This window comes from Schistocerca cancellata, chromosome 1, assembly GCF_023864275.1.
Source record: "Schistocerca cancellata isolate TAMUIC-IGC-003103 chromosome 1, iqSchCanc2.1, whole genome shotgun sequence".
NCBI classification, from domain to species: domain Eukaryota; kingdom Metazoa; phylum Arthropoda; class Insecta; order Orthoptera; family Acrididae; genus Schistocerca; species Schistocerca cancellata.
The window spans coordinates 884,691,122-884,714,804 of NC_064626.1; the positions used below are offsets into that span (position 1 = coordinate 884,691,122).

General features: G+C 41.8%; 1 protein-coding gene across 1 annotated transcript in view; it reads right to left on the reverse strand.

The window, feature by feature from the left end:
- The window catches only part of LOC126162589 (B-cell CLL/lymphoma 7 protein family member B-A), a 57,040-nt gene extending 36,514 nt beyond the window's left edge, over window positions 1–20,526 (reverse strand). The window contains exons 1-2 of the mRNA XM_049919195.1: window positions 20,222–20,526; window positions 6,167–6,242 (exon numbers count right to left, since the gene is read on the reverse strand). Of these exons, the coding sequence (XP_049775152.1) occupies window positions 6,167–6,242; window positions 20,222–20,313 (168 nt within the window). The 5' untranslated portion in view covers window positions 20,314–20,526. The remainder of the gene's footprint in view (window positions 1–6,166; window positions 6,243–20,221) is intronic.
- Window positions 20,527–23,683: the final 3,157 nt, after the last annotated feature.

Below are 23,683 nucleotides of genomic sequence, written 5' to 3' on the forward strand. Positions count from 1 at the left end.
TGCAAAGTGGGAGCCATGAACTAACAATGTGCATATCTATGTGCTAACACCACCAGAAGCCCTCAAAAGCCTGACCCGATTCAGACAAGAAGCATGGAACCCATGAAGCGGTAGTGAGTGATTATCAGTACAACGAGATACATGCCGAGCAAAAAGCAACAAGTGACTGCAACTCTGGGAGGTGACTGTGTATCCATTACAGTTCCACTGAATAAGCTTGGAGCAGGTATCCAAATGGGAGCCACTGAATAAGCTTGGAGCAGGTATCCAAATGGGAGACACAAATGGGAGACAAACAGGCTGGAGCCAATCATGCTGAGAAGAAGAGAGGGGGGACAGTACTGTGGCGACTAAGACGGGGTAGGGGAGAAAGATGTAACACAGGTGAAGGTAGAAGTCATCAACACAAGGTGAAGTCTATCATATTTCTGACAAGCCTCAGTGTAAGAATCGATCAAGGGACTTATACTCCTGTATTTTCTTTTCTTTCTTATAAGCCAGGCCATCTTTGTGAGCATGGAGAGTGACAGTCGTGACAACTAACACACACGGGTGGCAGAAGACTTGGGGCTCCCGCCATAGGGTGGATGTCAACATTCACCACAGACGGTCCAATGTACAGCAGGAAGATGTGCCCAAAATGCAAGCACAAAAACACCTCATGGGTGGCAGGTCATACGGCTTCAAGTCACACTGGTAATGCATAACCTTGACCTCCTTCAGGAGGTTATCTCCATCAAATGCCACAATAAAGGCACCCCTGTAGGTGGGACTGTCCTTACAACCTTTCTGAACATGCCAAACAAAGCGAAAGCTCCAAACAAGTTCCAAATTGGCCCAAAGTTCCTCATCAGTTTGAAGGTTGAGGTCCTTATGAAAAACAACTCCCTCAACTATATTCAAAGACCGCCAAGGTGCAATGGACACCTGGACATCGCCATGATCAGAAGTGTGAAGGGCTGCAGCTTGGACAGCAGAAGTAGTTTTGATCAAAAGCGAAACCAACGTCATCTTACTGAGAGACTCCACTTTGCCAAACTTGTCTCATATTTTCCACAAAAATAGCATAGTGGCGGTGAACACGTCCCTGGCATTACTAGTAGTACAAACCAGGCAGCGGAGAAAGTGTTGTACCCAAGCCGGTGAGCCTGGCTCTCCTCCCAGATTGTTGCCAGGGTAGGGAAGACCGCAGTAGGAGAGGGAATGGTGGTGCTCCTCACAGCTGACACCAGGGGAAGGGGCATGCAGGCAAGGAGCATTCATGTGTTACAAATTATGTCCACAATCCCTACAGATGGGGCTGACATTAAAATGCGAAGATGTGTCCAAATCTCAAGGATTTCCAGCACTGCGTGGGAGGGGGAACATAGGATTTCACATTGCATCAATACATCATCACCTTGACCTTTTCGGGCAACGAGTCTCCTTTGAAGGCCCAGACTAACGCCCCAGTATCAACCCTATTGTCCTTGGTCCTGGTTCAACACTAACGACAAAATAAGCACCCCATCACTCCAAATTGGCATGTAACTCCTCATATGTCTGTAAAAGGGGGTTACAGTGGAAGACACTGATACCTTGTAACGTACCGAGACTTACGGAGAGTGACAAACAGGAAAGTCACCCTGCTTGTCATAGGCAAGCAGCACCCGTGACAGTGGTGGATGCTATTTTAATCAGAACTGAACCCCTTTTTATTTTAAAACTTGCTGTTACTTCACCAAACCTGGCCTAAAGATGTCAACAAAGAATAATAGCTTTGTCATCAAAAATAACTATCAGTCCTAGAACAAAGTACAAATTGTACCAATTGCCTTGTCTCTTAGCCCTATCTTCCTCCCACAGCATAGCCAGGGAAGGAAACGTGGGGTTGTGGCCATGCAGCCACAAGCGGGAGAAAGTTTGATCCACTTCATCTGCACTGGAGTCGCCCAATCCAGGTGGGGCGGGCTCTCCCTGCAGGCACCACCCAGACACCACAACAGCAACCTGGCTCATTAACCATTGCACGAAGTCCCCCTGCCCCAGCCACAATGAGCACATACTCCTTGGCATACATGAGGAGTTTCCAACTCAGGCACTGATAGTGCACTCCCTGCACAGTCAGGGTTGGGGGCTACCACTGTGCAATTACTTAATTGAACCCCTTCCTGGGCCGACTTCTACATCTACATTTATACTCCGCAAGCCACCCAACGGTGTGTGGCGGAGGGCACTTTACGTGCCACTGTCATTACCTCCCTTTCCTGTTCCAGTCGCGTATTGTTCGCGGGAAGAACGACTGTCTGAAAGCCTCTGTGCATGCTCTAATCTCTCTAATTTTACATTCGTGATCTCCTCCGGAGGTATAAGTAGGGGGAAGCAATATATTCGATACCTCATCCAGAAACGCACCCTCTCGAAACCTGGCGAGCAAGCTACACCGCGATGCAGAGCGCCTCTCTTGCAGAGTCTGCCACTTGAGTTTGTTAAACATCTCCGTAACGCTATCATGGTTACCAAATAACCCTGTGACGAAACGCGCCGCTCTTCTTTGAATCTTCTCTATCTCCTCCGTCAACCCGATCTGGTACGGATCCCACACTGATGAGCAATACTCAAGTATAGGTAGAACGAGTGTTTTGTAAGCCACCTCCTTTGTTGATGGACTACATTTTCTAAAGACTCTCCCAATGAATCTCAACCTGATACCCACCTTACCAACAATTAATTTTATATGATCATTCCACTTCAAATCGTTCCGCACGCATACTCCCAAATATTTTACAGAAGTAACTGCTACCAGTGTTTGTTCCGCTATCATATAATCATACAATTAAGGATCCTTCTTTCTATGTATTCGCAATACATTACATTTGTCTATGTTAAGGGTCAGTTGCCACTCCCCGCACCAAGTGCCTATCCACTGCAGATCTTCCTGCATTTCGCTACAATTTTCTAATGCTGCAACTTCTCTGTATACTACAGCATCATCTGCGAAAAGCCCCATGGAACTTCCGACACTATCTACTAGGTCATTTATATATATTGTGAAAAGCAATGGTCCCATAACACTACCCTGTGGCACGCCAGAGGTTACTTTAACGTCTGTAGACGTCTCTCCGTTGATAACAACATGCTGTGTTCTGTTTGCTAAAAACTCTTCAATCCAGCCACACAGCTGGTCTGATATTCCGTAGGCTCTTACTTTGTTTATCAGGCTACAGTGCGGAACTGTATCGAACGCCTTCCGGAAGTCAAGAAAAATAGCATCTACCTGGGAGCCTGTATCTAATATTTTCTGAGTCTCATGAACAAATAAAGCGAGTTGTGTCTCACACGATCACTGTTTCCGGAATCCATGTTGATTCCTACATAGTAGATTCTGAGTTTCCAAAAACGACATGATACTCGAGCAAAAAACATGTTCTAAAATTCTACAACATATCGACGTCAGAGATATAGGTCTATAGTTTTGCGCATCTGCTCGACGACCCTTCTTAAAGACTGGGACTACCTGTGCTCTTTTCCAATTATTTGGAACCTTCAGTTCCTCTAGAGACTTGCGGTACACGGCTGTTAGAAGGGGGGCAAGTTCTTTCATGTACTCTGTGTAGAATCAAATTGGTATCCCATCAGGTCCAGTGGACCAACCAGGGGACAAACAGGTCGTGCTGGATGTTCCCTAAATCTCCATTTCCAGCCCCTCAGTGATGCCCATTAAGAACACCTCAGGCTGCGTGACCAAAGCCCGCATGGAGCTGTGAGCATAGAGTCTCCAGCTCCGCTTGCATTGGGACACAGCATTCAGTTCCTACCCATATTCAATATTGTGGAAATGTACACTATAAAAACACAAGAAATTAAAGATTAAACTACAGAAGAATACAGACTAAGCAACTTGGTCCTACTTAGAAACTTTTAATATAGTGCACAAATGAACAGTCTCCACTGCTGCTACTGCACTAACAGATGTCGGCACCCTTTTCATCCAAAAATGAGATACTGATTGATAGTGTGTGATCCTACACTAGATAATGCCACCAATAGTTGTTTCTTAGAAACACCTGAAATCTCCAGACAGTACCCTTATTTCTAGCCCATAATGCTGCTAAGCTCCAATCTAAAGCTCACAAAAATAATAATGATAATGGATTAAGAACTGGTTTCCATGCCATTTGGTTTCCGGATAGGTTCTGTATAAATGGATGTCTCTGCGTGGTGTTCCCAACTTAGTCTATGCACATAGTCCAGTCAATAATGCAAAATAATCCAGAAAACCCTATAAGAGTAAGTACAGGACAGGTTTATCGCAGGGTGCAATTTTGTCCCTGCTCCTTTTTAACACATTGACAATGGACTTCAACTGCCAATCTACACCATGCTGATAAATGTAGTCATGCAGAGAATGAAATACTGGTATAAGAAACAATTCGAAGGCTAAATTATTTGAGACAAATGGATTAAGTAAAGTCATATTCACCAAGAACAGATAACAAAAGTCTTGCTGTCTGAAAACCTGAATGTGTAACTTACATGATCATAGTCAAATATTTGTCTTCGATGACAAGGCCCACAGGAACTTTCACATCAAACATTACTGAAGAGTACAAAAATGTAATATATATGCTCCATTTGCTAATGAGGATCAACTGGGGAGCAGACTTCAATACTGGACTACAGTTTAGCACGACCCCATTTCAGTTATGCCCGTGTGTACTGTTTTGTTGACTTGTGATTCAACATTACATCATCTTGACAAATGCCAATACAAAAAAACATTTTAGTTTCGCTTGTTGAAGCGAATCCAGACCAACAAAATCCCTACTGATAGAGATGATACACCATAATTTATCGCCAGCAATCCAGTACAAACATAATGAACTGTTTTTCTATCTTAACAACAAATCAAATTGTATATATCTGTAATTACAAATCACTGATGCTTCTTAACAATTTCTTGATTATTATTTACATAAGTAGAAACCAAATTGTTAATGAAGTTTTTCAATCTTAAAAACAATTGAATTGTAGATATTTTAAATACAGACCAGATAATGCTTTGCCTGAATAAAGCGAAACTCATCTGATGGAAAAAAAAAAAACATTTTCTTGTACTTTTAACAATCGAATGAAAATACCCTTAGGAATTGCAAAGCAACTACGGACAATATGGTCACACAAATGAAGAATTTGATGCCTACTACTTGTCCACTGTCTTTCAGTTGGAAGACTCATGTTTCATTTTTACAAAGCGACATTTGCAGTACCCTACACAATTATCTCTCCAAATGATGAAGCATCTTCAGGCCCATAATTACTAATACTTACTAAAATATAATTACTAAACAAGGATAAAGAGATACTAGTATTTTGTTGTATTATAGGAAAATTTATTCTTTCACCTGCCAAGCCATCCTATCCTGCAGTTTATAAAAAAAATGGCAATTCCTATAATCATATTTAATTTCAGTTCAGTGCTTATTCTCATGAAGCATTTATACAGCTAAAGAAGTAATCACCCCATTTCATAAAAACTGCAGGAAATGCTACCATTATTCCACGACTGCATTGCAAGATAGAGGCATACCGAAGAATTACAGAAACAATTTATTTTTTTGAGAAGGAGTCCATCCATTTTGGAATAATAATTAGCCACTGCTACCAATTTCTTATGAAGAGTTAGAGCTCCAGCCATGAAAGTGTAGAACAAAAAATTTCAGTACCTCTTCAGAAGCAGGGCAAGACCTTACACACAGATATAGCTTTCACTACCAGTGAGTCACTGGTATACCTGCAGCTGTTCAAGGAGTTTCAGAAAAAACACTAACATCAGTCATGTCTGCTTCAATAAAAATCTGTATCACAGTCTTTTACCACCCTGACAAATGGACACAAAGCTTATCTATTAATTGGCATGAAACCACAAATTCTCCAAGGCGAGAAACACTACAAATTAAGGGTCTTTTGTTGACTACTATAACATTACTGTGGGGAAACACAAAAACTTTGAAAATCACCTGCCAATAGAGAAATGAGTCAGAAGATGTGTGGAATTACTTGCAAGTTTTAAATTGTTCACCTGCCTTGTAGTATTAGTTACGAATATAACAGCACTTACTTTAAGAGACCACCTTAAATGCTTATTACTAAACTCACATAAAGAAACAGAATTTACTATACCTACCTGTTCACTACTGGAAACTGGAACCCATTTGTAGATTTTCATAGTTGTGTCTCCTATAGTCACCCATTTCTTTTCCCTATAAACAAATCACACAAGTTTATTCTAGCAGTATTCACAAATACAGGGTGGGTCAGGAGGAAAGGTACATGCTTTGAGGGGTGATAGTGATTCTGAACAAAAAAACTTCTTATGGACATATGCCCTACTCCACATGGTTTCCAAAGTAGAACAAATTTAATATCACTTTTGTATGTTTTTCTTGAATAACTTTAAAACTGCACCCTCCCGTGAAAACGTGTCACAGTACAAAATTGTTGTTGTTGTCTTCAGTCCTGAGACTGGTTTGATGCAGCTCTCCATGCTACTCTATCCTGTGCAAGCTTCTTCATCTCCCAGTATCTACTGCAACCTACATCCTTCTGAATCTGCTTAGTGTATTCATCTCTTGGTCTCCCTCTACGATTTTTACCCTCCACACTGCCCTCCAATGCTAAATTTGTGATCCCTTGATGCCTCAAAACATGTCCTACCAACCGATCCCTTCTTCTAGTCAAGTTGTGCCACAAACTTCTCTTCTCCCCAATCCTATTCAATACCTCCTCATTAGTTACGTGATCTACCCACCTTATCTTCAGCATTCTTCTGTAGCACCACATTTCGAAAGCTTCTATTCTCTTCTTGTCCAAACTAGTTATCGTCCATGTTTCACTTCCATACAGGGCTACACTCCATACAAATACTTTCAGAAACGACTTCCTGACACTTAAATCTATACTCGATGTTAACAAATTCCTCTTCTTGAGAAACGCTTTCCTTGCCATTGCCAGTCTACATTTTATATCCTCTCTACTTCGACCATCATTGGTTATTTTACTCCCTAAATAGCAAAACTCCTTTACTACTTTAAGTGTCTCATTTCCTAATCTAATTCCCTCAGCATCACCCGACTTAATTTGACTACATTCCATTATCCTCGTTTTGCTTTTATTGATGTTCATCTTATATCCTCCTTTCAAGACACTGTCCATTCCGTTCAACTGCTCTTCCAAGTCCTTTGCTGTCTCTGACAGAATTACAATGTCATCAGCGAACCTCAAAGTTTTTACTTCTTCTCCATGAATTTTAATACCTACTCCGAATTTTTCTTTTGTTTCCTTTACTGCTTGCTCAATATAGAGATTGAATAACATTGGGGAGAGGCTACAACCCTGTCTTACTCCTTTCCCAACCACTGCTTCCCTTTCATGCCCCTCGACTCTTATAACTGCCATCTGGTTTCTGTACAAACTGTAAATAGCCTTTCGCTCCCTGTATTTTACCCCTGCCACCTTTAGAATTTGAAAGAGAGTATTCCAGTTAACATTGTCAAAAGCTTTCTCTAAGTCTACAAATGCTAGAAACGTAGGTTTGCCTTTTCTTAATCTTTCTTCTAAGATAAGTCGTAAGGTCAGTATTGCCTCACGTGTTCCAACATTTCTACGGAATCCAAACTGATCTTTCCCGAGGTCGGCTTCTACCAGTTTTTCCATTCGTCTGTAAAGAATTCGCGTTAGTATTTTGCTGCTGTGACTTATTAAACTGATAGTTCGGTAATTTTCACATCTGTCAACACCTGCTTTCTTTGGGATTGGAATTATTATATTCTTCTTGAAGTCTGAGGGTATTTCGCCTGTCTCATACATCGTGCTCACCAGATGGTAGAGTTTTGTCATGACTGGCTCTCCCGAGGCCATCAGTAGTTCAAATGGAATGTTGTCTACTCCCGGGGCCTTGTTTCGACTCAGGTCTTTCAGTGCTCTGTCAAACTCTTCACGCAGTATCTTATCTCCCATTTCGTCTTCATCTACATCCTCTTCCATTTCCATAATATTGTCCTCAAGTACATCGCCCTTGTATAGACCCTCTATATACTCCTTCCACCTTTCTGCCTTCCCTTCTTTGCTTAGAACTGGGTTGCCATCTGAGCTCTTGATATTCATACAAGTGGTTCTCTTTTCTCCAAAGGTCTCTTTAATTTTCCTGTAGGCAGTATCTATCTTACCCCTAGTGAGACAAGCCTCTACATCCTTACATTTGTCCTCTAGCCATCCCTGCTTAGCCATTTTGCACTTCCTGTCGATCTCATTTTTGAGACGTTTGTATTCCTTTTTGCCTGCTTCATTTACTGCATTTTTATATTTTCTCCTTTCATCAATTAAATTCAATATTTCTTCTGTTACCCAAGGATTTCTATTAGCCCTCGTCTTTTTACCTACTTGATCCTCTGCTGCCTTCACTACTTCATCCCTCAGAGCTACCCATTCTTCTTCTACTGTATTTCTTTCCCCCATTCCTGTCAATTGTTCCCTTATGCTCTTCCTGAAACTCTCTACAACCTCTGGTTCTTTCAGTTTATCCAGGTCCCATCTCCTTAAATTCCCACCTTTTTGCAGTTTCTTCAGTTTCAATCTGCAGTTCATAACCAATAGATTGTGGTCAGAATCCACATCTGCCCCAGGAAATGTCTTACAATTTAAAACCTGGTTCCTAAATCTCTGTCTTACCATTATATAATCTATCTGATACCTACTAGTATCTCCAGGATTCTTCCAGGTATACAACCTTCTTTTATGATTCTTGAACCAAGTGTTGGCTATGATTAAGTTATGCTCTGTGCAAAATTCTACAAGGCGGCTTCCTCTTTCATTCCTTCTCCCCAATCCATATTCACCTACTATGTTTCCTTCTCTCCCTTTTCCTACTGACGAATTCCAGTCACCCATGACTATTAAATTTTCGTCTCCTTTCACTACCTGAATAATTTCTTTTATCTCGTCATACATTTCATCTATTTCTTCATCATCTGCAGAGGTAGTTGGCATATAAACTTGTACTACTGTAGTAGGCATGGGCTTTGTGTCTATCTTGGCCACAATAATGCGTTCACTATGCTGTTTGTAGTAGCTAACCCGCACTCCTATTTTTTTATTCATTAAATTTCCTACAAAAAAGGCCCCATTCATTTTTTTCTCTAGAACTAATGGTTTGTGCGAAGAGAGCACGAGAATGCTGAAAAACACGTAACGCACATGCACTGTAATTTACACAGTTTTTGTAGGCCAATTTGAAGTACCATTTTGAAGTAGCACGTTGAGACAAACAGTTTGATACGGGACACTTGTGGCCTAGCAGTCAGGAAACTACCTCAAATTGGCCTACAAAAACTATGTAAGCTACTGCGCACGTGCATCGAGCAAGTTTTTCAACATTCTTGCGCTCTCTTCGCACAAACCATTAGTTCTACAGAAAAAATAGGACGTTTTTGTAGGAAATTTAATATAGTTTAATTTTGTACTGCGACAAGTTTTCGCTGGAGAGTGCGGTTTTCAAGCTATTCAAGAAAAATGTAAGAAAGTGATATTAAATGCGTTCTATCTCTGAAACCATTCGGAATAGGGCATACGTCCATACAAAGTATTTAGTTCAGAATCACTAATATTATCACCCCTCAAAGCATGTACCTTTCCTCCTGACTCACCCTGTATATATCACAGCTGAAAACATAAAAAATAGTGCCTCTAAATGTGCAGAGAACTGATACTGATGACTCTGAAGATTTAAAAAAATAAACTGTTTGTAAGACTTCTGGACGATCATTTGCAAAATCCTTAGTTTAGAAATTTACTTTATTAATCAGGCCTTAGGCACATCAATCAGTTTTATTCATAACACAATCTTATGTAAGAAAACTTAATGCATTATCCAAAATAAAATTACACCGAAAGTAATGATAAAGACCTTACAGACAGCACAATAATAAACACAAGTAAAAGCATACAGGCAAATGCTCTCTTCAGGACCAAAGCTTTCTTTATCTCACAAAACAGAGCTGGATGGGTTAAGAGACTAAACATCAAGGCCATCAGTCCCTCGGTCAAGAGGGAATCTGGGATAAGTGGCATAAGCTAGAAATTTGATCAAACAGTGATTATTTAGGGGTGGTAAAACTGAAGCACAGAAAGAAATATTGAGGTAGAGAGCAGTATGCAGATCAGAGCAGACAAGGGCTCCCCAAGGCTCATCAGTGCTGAGTGAAAACTCACACATATCTGATCCCTCACCAATCTAAAGAAAGGCTATGACAATAATAAAATAAACACAGCTTTCTCACTTGCAGATTTGTCATACTGTAAGTAAAATCACTAAAAACATAAATAAATAAAAATGTAATCAGTTGGAACAATAGTCGTAAATTAAGTTAGAGAGAAAACCACATCAGGAAGTGGGTGGGAATCAGGCGAAGTGTAGCTCTGAGCTCAGCATACAATGGAGGGTGTCCCTCCCACAACTGTCCTACCCTCAATCTGTCAAACTGTTAAAGATGAGAACAGAGCCCACTTGCTGCGAGAAAACACAAAAACCTGTTCAACTGTACTTTCATCAGCAGCTAGTATGAATGATAAGAAATCCATAAGATCTTGCCTTTATTGGAGTGCTACTAAAACAAAGTTCATCAGAAAAAAATGGGACCAATCACACCTAAAAGCAATTAAAACAGAGCAAAAGAAGTCTAACAAAGATGGCTAGCTAAGGTGACAGTGTCAAGGACTCCCCAGGTTAAGCATGTGGCTGGAGATGTCCCAGCCCTCCGACCCCTGCCCCAAAACCAGTTTAAAATTTTAATCTGAGGATAGAAACCACGAACCAGCTCAACTGACCATACCCATCCAGCAATATTAGAGGCACAGAATCTGGAAGACCAAGTATGGCACAAAACCAAAAGGAGGGGGGAGGGGGGCGGGCATTTCATCAGGATCTGAATTAGTATCTGTCAGGATCCACAACTACAATGTGAGGAATGGCCCACTATGTATGATAAAATTATGTTTTAATCTGGTATGACGAATGGTGGATCTCTTCCAAGAGGAAAAAAAGGAGAAGGACCATGTAGCTGCAATCTCCTTGCTAGTGTGGAGTTTATCAAGGGGGCAACAGCAGACCAGATGTTCCTCTCCGAGTGATTAAGAGGTCTTATCTGCATCTGCCAATCTGTACCTGGAATCCTCCTCTAACCGAACAGCCACCCAGTTCATTCCCTGGGATACCAACATGACTTGTGACTAAAGAAAGAAAACAGAACAGGTAGTATGAATACAGTCAGAAAGAACAACATGAGCAGCAGAAATCACTTGCTAACACTGTTGACAGAGGTCCATTTAATAACACATAGGGCTTTCTTAATGGCCATCAGCTCTGCTATAAAAAACTACATATGAGAAGCAACAAATGTAATTTCTAACTGTTGAGAAATGTATTTATATCCATTCTTGAAAGTAAGCTTTAAAGTTTCAGTTTGCATTTATATTCAAGCATTTGCCATTTTACTTCTTTCACCATCCCCGTGATCATTTCCCTTGAGAGAAACAAACCTGCACCCATTCTCGTTGCCCTTCTTTGTATGCACTGAATAACCTCTGTTAGTCCCATTTCGTACGGGTCCCACACACACTAGCAATTTTCTACGACTGGTCGCAAGAGTGATGTGTTTAAGCAATCGCCTTTGTTGACTGATTGCATTTCCCTAGTATTCTGCCAAGTGATTGCTCTATTTCATATCCTTATGAATTGTACACCCAGATATTTGTATGAGTGGACTGATTTCAACTGTGACTGAAGGTGTAGCCATATGACTTTTTCAATTTTGTGAACTGCACAATTCTACATTCCTGAACATTTTAAGCAAGTTGCCAATCTTTGTACCACTTCGAAATGTTATCAAGATCTGAATGAATATTTGTACAGGTTTTTCCACACAGTACTTCATTACAGACAACTACACCATCTACAAAAATCCAGAGATTACTACTGTAAGAAACAATTGAGGAAAAACATTTCTGACTTTCATGAAGAATTATTTATTAATCTCCTAGTTATAAATTTTGGTACTGAACTGGCAAAAGAAACAAAATACCTTAAGCAACAAACTCTTGTTTTTTTCAATGAATATTGTTCCTCCATGAACACACTAAATTACTGTCCACTATTCAGCTTCTCTGGCACGTCACCAGTCTTGTCAGCAGGAAAAATACTTAAACAGCCAATCTGAATCCCACACTATTAATACAGTCTGCACGGTGATTAATATACAACACGGACGGCAAGGGTTCCAAAGCACTTGCCTAGGGCCCATCTGAAGTTACTTTTACATCTCTCGACAACTCCCTCCAACATAACATGCTGCATGCTCCCTACCAAAAAATCCTCTATTTCATTACAAATGTTGCACGACACCTGATACGATAACACTTCCGATAAAATGTGTAGAAGTGGTATTGAGTCATTCCACGTGGGAAAAATATATCTAAAAAGAAAGATGATGAGACTTACCAAACAAAAGCGCTGGCAGGTCGAGAGACACACAAACAAACACAAACATACACACAAAATTCTAGCTTTCGCAACCAACGGTTGCCTCGTCAGGAAAGAGGGAAGGAGAGGGAAAGAAAAAAGGATTTGGGTTTTAAGGGAGAGGGTAAGGAGTCATTCCAATCCCGGCTCGCACACACACACACACACACACACACACACACACACACACACACACACACACACACACATATATATCCATCCGCATATACACAGACAAGCAGACATTTGTAAAGGCAAAGAGTTTGGGCAGAGCTGTCAGTCGGGGCGGAAGTACAGAGGCAAAGATGATGTCGAAAGACAGGTGAGGTATGAGCGGCAGCAAATTGAAATTAGAAATTAGTGGAGATTGAGGCCTGACGGATAGCGAGAAGAGAGGATATGCTGAAGGGCAAGTTCCCATCTCCGGAGTTCTGACAGGTTGGTGTTAGTGGGAAGTATCCAATAACCTGGACGGTGTAACACTGTGCCAAGATGTGCTGGCCGTGCACCAAGGCATGTTTAGCCACAGGGTGATCCTCATTACCAACAAACACTGTCTGCCTGTGTCCATTCATGCGAATGGACAGTTTGTTGCTGGTCATTCCCACATAGAACACGTCACAGTGTAGGCAGGTCAGTAGGTAAATCACGTGGGTGCTTTCACACGTGGCTCTGCCTTTGATTGTGTACACCTTCCGGGTTACAGGATTGGAATAGGTGGTGGTGGGAGGGTGCATGGGACAGGTTTTACACCGGGGGCGGTTACAGGGGTAGGAGCCAGAGGGTAGGGAAGGTGGTTTGGGGATTTCATAGGGATGAACTAAGAGGTTACGAAGGTTAGGTGGACGGCAGAAACACACTCTCGGTGGAGTGGGGAGGATTTCATGAAGGATGGATCTCATTTCAGGGCAGGATTTGAGGAAGTTGTATCCCTGCTGGAGAGCCACATTCAGAATCTGATCCAGTCCCGTAAAGTATCCTGTCACAAGTGGGGCACTTTTGAGGTTCTTCTGTGGAAGGTTCCGGGTTTGAGGAGATGAAGTGGCTCTGGTTATTTGCTTCTGTACCAGGTCGGGAGGGTAGTTACGGGATGCAAAAGCTGTTTTCAGGTTGTTGGTGTAATGGTTCAGGGATTCCGGACTGGAGCAGATTCGTTTGCCACGGAGACCTAGGCTGTAGGGACCGTTTGATGTGGAATGGGTGGCAGCTGTCATAATGGAGGTACTGTTGCTTGTTGGTGGGTTTGATGTGGAAGGACGTGTGAAGCTGGCCATTGGACAGGTGGAGGTCAACGTCAAGGAAAGTGGCATGGGATTTGGAGTAGGACCAGGTGAATCTGATGGAACCAAAGGAGTTGAGGTTGGAGAGGAAATTCTGGAGTTGTTCTTCACTGTTGAGTCCAGATCATGAAAATGTCATCAATAAATCTGTACCAAACTTTGGGTTGGCAGGCCTGGGTAACCAAGAAGGCTTCCTCTAAGCGACCCACGAATAGGTTGGCGTACGAGGGGGCCATCCTGGTACCCATGGCTGTTCCCTTTAATTGTTGGTATGTCTGGCCTTCAAAAGTGAAGAAGTTGTGGGTCAGGATGAAGCTGGCTAAGGTAATGAGGAAAGAGGCAGGTGATGGGCGTGAAAGGAAGTGCTCCATCGCAGCGAGGCCCTGGACATGCGGAATATTCGTGTATAAGGAAGTGGCATCAATGGTTACAAGGATGGTTTCCGGGGGTAACAGACTGGGTAGGGATTCCAGGCGTTCGAGAAAGTTGTTGGTGTCTTTGATGAAGGATGGGAGACTGCATGTAATGGGTTGAAGGTGTTGATCTACGTAGGCAGAGATGCGTTCTGTGGGGGCTTGGTAACCAGCTACAATGGGACGGCCGGGATGATTGGGTTTGTGAATTTTGGGAAGAAGGTAGGGGTGCGGGGTGTTGGTGGGGTCAACCAACAATTCAAGGGAACAGCCATGGGTACCAGGATGGCCCCCTCGTATGCCAACCTATTCATGGGTCGCTTAGAGGAAGCCTTCTTGGTTACCCAGGCCTGCCAACCCAAAGTTTGGTACAGATTTATTGATATTTTCATGATCTGGACTCACAGTGAAGAAGAACTCCAGATTTTCCTCTCCAACCTCAACTCCTTTGGTTCCATCAGATTCACCTGGTCCTACTCCAAATCCCATGCCACTTTCCTTGACGTTGACCTCCATCTGTCCAATGGCCAGCTTCACACGTCCGTCCACATCAAACCCACCAACAAGCAACAGTACCTCCATTATGACAGCTGCCACCCATTCCACATCAAACTGTCCCTTCCCTACAGCCTAGGTCTTCGTGGCAAACGAATCTGCTCCAGTTCGGAATCCCTGAACCATTACACCAACAACCTGAAAACAGCTTTTGCATCCCAAACTACCCTCCCGACCTGGTACAGAAGCAAATAACCAGAGCCACTTCCTCATCTCCTCAAACCCGGAACCTTCCACAGAAGAACCCCAAAAGTGCCCCACTTGTGACAGGATACTTTCCGGGACTGGATCAGATTCTGAATGTGGCGCTCCAGCAGGGATACAACTTCCTCAAATCCTGCCCTGAAATGAGATCCATCCTTCATGAAATCCTCCCCACTCCACCGAGAGTGTCTTTCCGCCGTCCACCTAACCTTCGTAACCTCTTAGTTCATCCCTATGAAATCCCCAAACCACCTTCCCTACCCTCTGGCTCCTACCCCTGTAACTGCCCCCGGTGTAAAACCTGTCCCATGCACCCTCCCACCACCACCTCTTCCAGTCCTGTAACCCGGAAGGTGTACACAATCAAAGGCAGAGCCACGTGTGAAAGCACCCACGTGATTTACCTACTGACCTGCCTACACTGTGAAGCGTTCTATGTGGGAATGATCAGCAACAAACTGTCCATTCACATGAATGGACACAGGCAGACAGTGTTTGTTGGTAATGAGGATCACCCTGTGGCTAAACATGCCTTGGTGCACGGCCAGCACATCTTGGCACAGTGTTACACCGTCCGGGTTATCTGGATACTTCCCACTAACACCAACCTGTCAGAACTCCGGAGATGGGAACTTGCCCTTCAGCATATCCTCTCTTCTCGCTATCCGCCAGGTCTCAATCTCCGCTAATTTCTAATTTCAATTTGCCGCCACTCATACCTCACCTGTCTTTCAACATCATCTTTGCCTCTGTACTTCCGCCCCGACTGACAGCTCTGCCCAAACTCTTTGCCTTTACAAATGTCTGCTTGTGTCTGTGTATATGCGTGTGCGTGTGTGCGCGCGCGCGCACACACACGCACACACACAGACACAAGCAGACATTTGTAAAGGCAAAGAGTTTGGGCAGAGCTGTCAGTCGGGGCGGAAGTACAGAGGCAAAGATGATGTTGAAAGACAGGTGAGGTATGAGTGGCGGCAAATTGAAATTAGAAATTAGCGGAGATTGAGACCTGGCGGATAGCGAGAAGAGAGGATATGCTGAAGGGCAAGTTCCCATCTCCGGAGTGTGTGTGTGTGTGCGTGTGCGTGTGCGCGCGAGTGTATACCTGTCCTTTTTTCCCCCTAAGGTAAGTCTTTCCGCTCCCGGGATTGGAATGACTCCTTACCCTCTCCCTTAAAACCCAAATCCTTTTGTCTTTTCCTCTCCTTCCCTCTTTCCTGACGAGGCAACCGTTGGTTGCGAAAGCTAGAATTTTGTGTGTATGTATGTGTGTCTATCGACCTGCCAGCACTTTTGTTTGGTAGGTCACATCATCTTTCTTTTTAGATATATTTTTCCGACGTGGAATGTTTCCCTCTATTATATATATATATTTTTCCCCAACATAACAGTATTTCCCCAACATAACAATATCAAACTGACAATATTGAGTGCCAGTATCTTTATTTCGTATTTTTTCAGAATTGTCATTAAATATTCAAAGTTGTTCGTTTGAAATTTTAGTAGAACAATTTTACTTTCATTGTGTGAAGGAGTGTTACGACTTTTTGAGCTTTCATCACATCCAATCTTTCTCTTTGATGTGTATAGCAATTGTATGTGGCACAAAGGAAGTCCAATTGCACTCAGGAGTGGTGTTGTGAATGGAATAGCAAGATTTACAATGTGAAGAAACAGCGTACCAGTTGCAATAAGAAACAAAAATCTAAATGACAAGATAGATCTTTATTGTGGGCGGAGATTTCTGTGGGGAAAAAGCTGACAATCAGCACTACCAACTGCAACATTTACCATCGCCACAATGGCAGAAATGAAAAGAACTGGGAAGTGTTCCCGACAAAACTGATGTGACGAAAATGTACTACAGATCCTTTTGATGCCTTTCACTGTGCCACATGAAATTACCATTGTCAGCAAAGTGGTTGTCACCAAGTGTGAACGTGCATTTTCTTTAAATTTTTGCTCTAAGGGGGATAGGCAAGCTGCTAGCTTGTTGATGTACAGAATACCTAATAATAAATCAATACTTAAACATACAGCTCTAAAACCAGCAGTATATTTACAATGTGCAGCCAATATTTTTGTAGGCAGGTACAGCACTATTTTTTCATCGATATATCGAGGGCCGATAATGATTTGTTTAAACATTTAAAAAAAATATCAACACTTCTATTTGGTGCAGTCTCAATCTCATTCCATGCTATTTCCATGTTTTGAGGGCCCTGATGAAAAACCTTTGTGCCATTTATTTGTTTCTAACAAAGAGGTGCACACCTGGGTACAGCCACGGTTCTGTAGGCAACCACAAACATGGTTCCATAAATGTACTGACCACTTTATTACATAGTGGGATAAATTTATTGAAAGTTATAGCAATTTCTTTTGAAAGAACCAGTTTAATTAATTTTTTCCATTTGTCCTGTTTTAATTTGACTGCCCCTTATGCTACAAAAACTTTCGTTAGCAAAATTCTTTCAACAGCAGTTCATCATTGCATGGCTTTCTTCAAGCTAATGTTGAAAGGGTGTGTACAAGATGGGGGAACAAAGCAAGTTGATTTTTTTCCCTGAGGATGGGTTAGTGACTACTGCCCTCCCCTTGCCCCTGATTACATACACACTTCTTGTATAAGAAGTAACTGAGGTTATGCACAACATTTTTTTTCTAATTTTGAGTACTCTATACAAGCTAAGCTGCAGCACATCCACATACTTCACCTCATCTTCACTGATTAACAAATTACCAATGTGACGTCAAATAGAACAACTAACACCAGTCAGTAAAACCACCCCAGACGGTGTCTCCTAGCCCATAACAACATACAATTATTTCAATTCCATAAGAGAAAGATGTACTACCGCAAATATACATTTCCACATCATTTTTTTTTTTTAGATTATCCTCACAATATCTACCAATTTTCTTAATTTGGACTATGTACGTTCTTCGCTGGATTCCAGGAGATGATGAAAGACCATGATGTCAACCCAATGTAAGGTACGCAGGAGACATCAGAAAAAAAACAGAAGCAACAGAAATGCCTGTAGCAAAGAACTGCACTGCACAGAAGAGTCTGGAAAGTCTTTATCCAACAGCAGAAGACAAACTGCCCCTTCAACCTAGGTTTCCATGAGAATATTCCTTGCCCATGTACTGCAGTAACTCAAATACCTGGAAGTTACTGATAAATATCAAATGCACACAGAAAGGCAAGAAAACAGCACCGGAAAACAGTTTACAAAATTTCCTTCACCTCGAACTAACATTTCAAAAGATATTTTAGGAAAAGTTGAAACAGGAACACAAAGCAATGGCCAAATAAATAGTACAAATATTTGTTATAAACAGTGATCAGCTCAGCTACTGACAACTTCTTATATCTGAGAAAGTGAAGTACTTACCATTGCATAACCTAACAGACCTGTTAGAAAGACTTTTCAAAGTATATTAATCTGCATAGAAAGATAACTTTCAGATATTTAGTGCAAGTTACCCAGTCAGTTTGTCCCGAACTTTGCAACAAAATATTATTCAATTACAGTTAATTGTGGCATTTGTGGTACATAAGATTAGCATCTCTGCAGGTTCTTTTGTGTTCCACTATAGTGCCGACAGCAAGTCTGCCCCCTCCCACACTCTTATGTGCTTCTGTATGGCCAACAAAAGAGGGATCGTATGTTGCATCTGGCTGCTGCCAAACAGTGGTAAATCAAGCCACAGCTCCAGCTTGCACTGGCACCCAGCTAACTAGGATGTACCACCTGCCTAACATTCTTTGAACACAATTTTATGATACCCACACCTTGTCTATCCCGACCTGGTACACTGTCCACCCATGTAATTCACAGCATCTGTCAATAACTACATGTTTAATGAAAGTGATACGTGAACACTAAAATTCACAGCCAGAATCACTGAACAAAAATGCAGCACAATTTGATTGAAATTTCTCGTCATCAAGGATAAGGAGTGATCCATAATAGCTTTGGAGAAAATTTATTAGGGGAGACGGCATTCAGTACTAGTTATTAGTGATTACTAGTTTCAACAGTCAAGACCATCTTCTGATATGTAAAGTCTTGTATTTATATACAGTACATAAACAAGAGTTATATTAGCCATTACATATGAGTAAATGGAAATTCTACATTTTATATCTTTAAAAAACTTAATAGTCCTGTGTGGAATGTGCTACACAATAACCAACAGAATGTCAACATGGTATAAGAGATACAGTCAAAATTGAACAGGACGTACAAGAAGGTTTTTTTAAACGTATGAAAATATGGAATTTCCATTTCCTCATTTGTAATGACGAATAATGATTGTACATGTACTTATAGTATATGCATCACTTCACCGAGCAGAAGACGACAGACTTAGGTCTAATTGTTGAATCCAATAATCCGGAAAAAGTAATACTGAATGTAACCTTTGCTATTAAATTTTCTCCAAAGCAACATAATTTTCGTTATGAAAACGATTATGTATAAACCCGTGTGCCATCTTTTGCACTGATGGGCTAATGAATAAATTTACGAAATTTAGCGAGAGCACAATTTTTATAAAATTATGAAGCTGCATATAACCCAGTTCACTGTGAATTACTGCAGTTGCTATATGCACTGGTACAATTCTGCATGAAATACCAAGAGTGTAATTTGCTTCAAGAATGCCGTTCCAAGCTTACTTAAGGTACTCAGAATTAACCATGGCAGTGGAAAGAAGTAAACGCGAAACTCATATCTGACGTTCTTTTAAGATCTTAATGGTCGTTTAAAATCCACTACGAAAGGTTGCCGACCACTGTAACCTGTGACGACAGGAAGAAAATCGTCGTATCAAATACGTCATGTAACAATGATAAATGTTAAACTGGTTCTACCATTGCAAAGCTTATATAGGGTTATTTCCATTACCCCTCAAAATTATGCACCTCAAGAATACCTCCACACCATCTTTTCAGAAGTGCTGTTTATAGCGAGACCACTTTTCTACATATCCTCACATTAGAGAAAATGTTTGAAAGTATTTCTAACTAAAATTCGCCATTACCGAGATTTTTATCTTCTGCTTTCTCTTTTGCGGCACTAACACCGCAACCAGGAAAAATTTTGGGCACGAAAATACACACAGCTTTTGTTCAGTTATAATAGTATTTTCGAAGTTGATCAGCAGAAGCACGATTAATGACATGACATTTTTCAACTTACCAATGTCGAACTTTGTCGACGACTTGCATGACACGTTTAATGTCATCTTTAGCTCGGCTTCGGGTTTCAGCTCTTACGGATCTCGACATCATTTTGGAAAATGATGCTCAAAATCTAATGTCGGCTGTGCCAGATTGCATTTGTATCACCGCTTCTACCCTCGCTTCAGCAGACTACAACCAACACTGTACACAACAAGCGAGACCACTTCGATATTGATGTTCCTTGGTATCACAGACATTCCAATAGATACAGGGATCAGTAACATGCAACAGCGAAACACCCTTGGACAGACGAATGTGCTTGCGTTTACCTGCTTTTACTGATTTTGACCATTATCACAGAACGATATGTAATTTATGTATGGTTTGGACGACTGAAAATCGATATACATTTGACAGGACATAACATCGAACTATTCCACAAAACAATTCCAATAGCAGCATTCACACAGGCCGTCAGTGAAAAGGTACTAAAACATTCATTGGCAAGAATGTTTTGAGTCTGCGAAGTACCACGAGTCGTAGAAGTAATTATTTATTCGTCTTTTGGCCATTCATCACAACTGTATAGGACACACACGACAGCACATGTCAGCATCCACACAACGCTTTTTCCTTCGTTCAAATTGGCGCATGCACTTACATTTCCAACAGCGCAACTAGGTATGCCAATTCGTGCTTGCGTAATTTCCAGAAAATGGAGACCGTGCGTACAAGCGTGTTGCTTCGCGCGTTCGGTGGGAATTTCTTGCAATGCTTAGCAAAAGAGAAGCGGCTGGGGCCTATGTGTGTTTCATCGTGTAGTGTCTTAAGAGTTAATATATGTCCAGACGATGCCTCTTTCTTCGTGCGCAATCGCGGACACACGGGAATGAGGGCGCATGTACAAAAATTATGGAAAGAATGCACATACGCATGGGCATTTTCGTGTCCACTAGTTGCCTCATTAGACAAGCAGTCTGCTTAGGATACCCTAATTTGTTTGGTAGATTGAGCTGCATTTAATGTGATGAAAAGGCCACAAAAAAGAAAACACAAAGGCGACAGTGAGTTAAAAAGTATCAAAATATTAAGGTACGATTAACACAAAGTGACGACAACGTTCGGACTGGCAAATTCCAGAAGGAGGTCATAGGAAGGTTTTAAACTTTCTGCTTGGGAAACTGCAGCGATAATTCTGGCAATAACACTTCATTAGCCGGTAACCGGCGACTTATATCTCAGTCTGAACTATTTGTTTCGCATTAAAATAAATGAATAAAAAGTTTATTGGTTATTTCTGAAACTGGAAAATATGTAAGGAAAGTTCTTAGTCGTTAAATGAAGATCATTTAACTTTCAGTGCGTCATTTCTAATTTATTTTATAAAAAGTTGTGCAAACAACTTTAACCATGAAATATTATGTGCAGATTATAGTCTTCGGCCTCAACAAATCTGGGAATGTTGTACACGCCAGTACCCACTAGAATAGAAGCTGTGTTTTCAAGTTTTGAATTTCGCCTCATCCGTGCCCTTCATTTCACTTTCTTGTAGTTTGTTGAGGAGACAACACACTTCTCAGCTGTAATGTTAAGTTGCCATAACAGGAATATTCATCCACAGTTTTCATATTCATTTCACATATATTTGTAGACTTCTTATTCTCTGTGCTCCTACTCTGAGACGTATGGTATCTTACTCTTTGCAGTGAGATTGGAGACTCCTTATCTAATAATTTATTTGACGCTCAGGACATAACAACTCAATTTTTATTCAAAAGATGGCGTGTCGAGAGCTTCCGTCTACTCTCACCCAACAACAAACAACACAGATAGGTTATGCAGGCATGGACCTCACAGGCGGCAGCTCTTCAGACGACTGGCAAAGGATGGACGCACTCTGCCCAGCCACCAGGTGACAATCCAAGCACTACCAGAGGTCACTGGCCTTGTGGACCTTTTCTCCTCCACAGGCCTCGTGACCAAAAGTAGTACTGCAGTATCCTGGAGGCCAGGCAGTATTTAAGCTAGCGCCCAGACTACTCTAAGGAGTTTGCTCTGAGTGAGTTTCCTGGACCAGGCGCCAATTTTGAAAGCATTCCCACAATCAGGATCACACTCCGGAGCTGCCACTACGACACCACAGCCATTCACATGAGCCTTTGCCTACAGAAGCTGCTAGTCACGAACCTACACCATTTGTCGCCTCTACAGCAAAAAGATGTAGCCTCTGAAGCCTAGACCAACAACTGAACTCTGTAATATTTGTCTCTGGTTTTCATTCTCATTGTGCTGAATTTAAAAAATGGTTCAAATGGCTCTAAGCACTATGTGACTTAACATCTGAGATCAGCAGTCCCCTAGACTTAGAACTACTTAAACCTAACTAACGTAAGGACATCACACACATCCATGCCCAAGGCAGGATTCGAACCTGCGACTGTAGCAGCAGCGCGGTTCTGGACTGAAACGCCTAGAACCGCTTGGCCACAGTGGTTGGCTGCTGAATTTAAACTTTGGTGTATCCCTTCAAGACTTAAATGTTTCCTCATACTCTCAGCTCTCAGAACTTTAACTTTTGCATATCCCTTGTGAACTTCTCTTGTGGCATGCTTAGTGTATGTACATTGGATTTTTGAACTTAAGTGACTGTAACACTTCTAGGCCTTCAGCCTTCAGGTATTATTATTGTTCTTTCAAAATTCAAGAAGTCGCTTGTTTTAAATTATTGTGTTACAAATTAACTCCTGTCAGAGAAGATTGTCTCTATGTGTTGCAATAAGCTTCATATTCATTTATACTTGAGAATTTTTCATACTCCGCCATTGGTGGACATGTCAGCTGGTGATGAGGTCAGTGTTTCATCTGTGTGCTCTGACCTAAGTAGACTGTGTTTTGGCTTCTATCGTTCCACTTACTGTCGCGTTGCTTCCAGCATGACGGAACAAGTGGATGTCTCTGCCCAGGTGTTGTTATTGTTCCAGCAGATGCAGGACACTCACGAAGTCCTGATCGATTGGCCAGCTTGGCTTGGTCCTGGACTTGATTTTCGTGCATTCCCCCAATGAACGACTACACCAGATCCCTTTACATGGAAGGAACCTTCCTTCATGTCGCCTCCAGAGCTGTCCAGCTGCCTCTTCCGGATCGATTCCATGCTCATGAGCTTCTGAACAGTCCTCCCCAGCCTTCCAACAGTTTTTCAAGAAAGTGTGGGCAAAATACATTGCATGTAAGAAAAAACACATCTTAGCCCACAGCATTACAGATGATACCTAGCAGCACGCTTTCTTTCTGGCATACACATGAACAGACATTTAGCATCTTCTGCAACATCTTAACCCTGAATCAGAACGCCACACTCTGCACTATGACAGATTTAAGTGCAGTTTGCTAGAATATTTTGACTACTAAGTGCATGTGGCAGCAGCCCACTACAAGTTTTTCAGCTGCCATAAACTTAATGGACAGTCTTACCGCA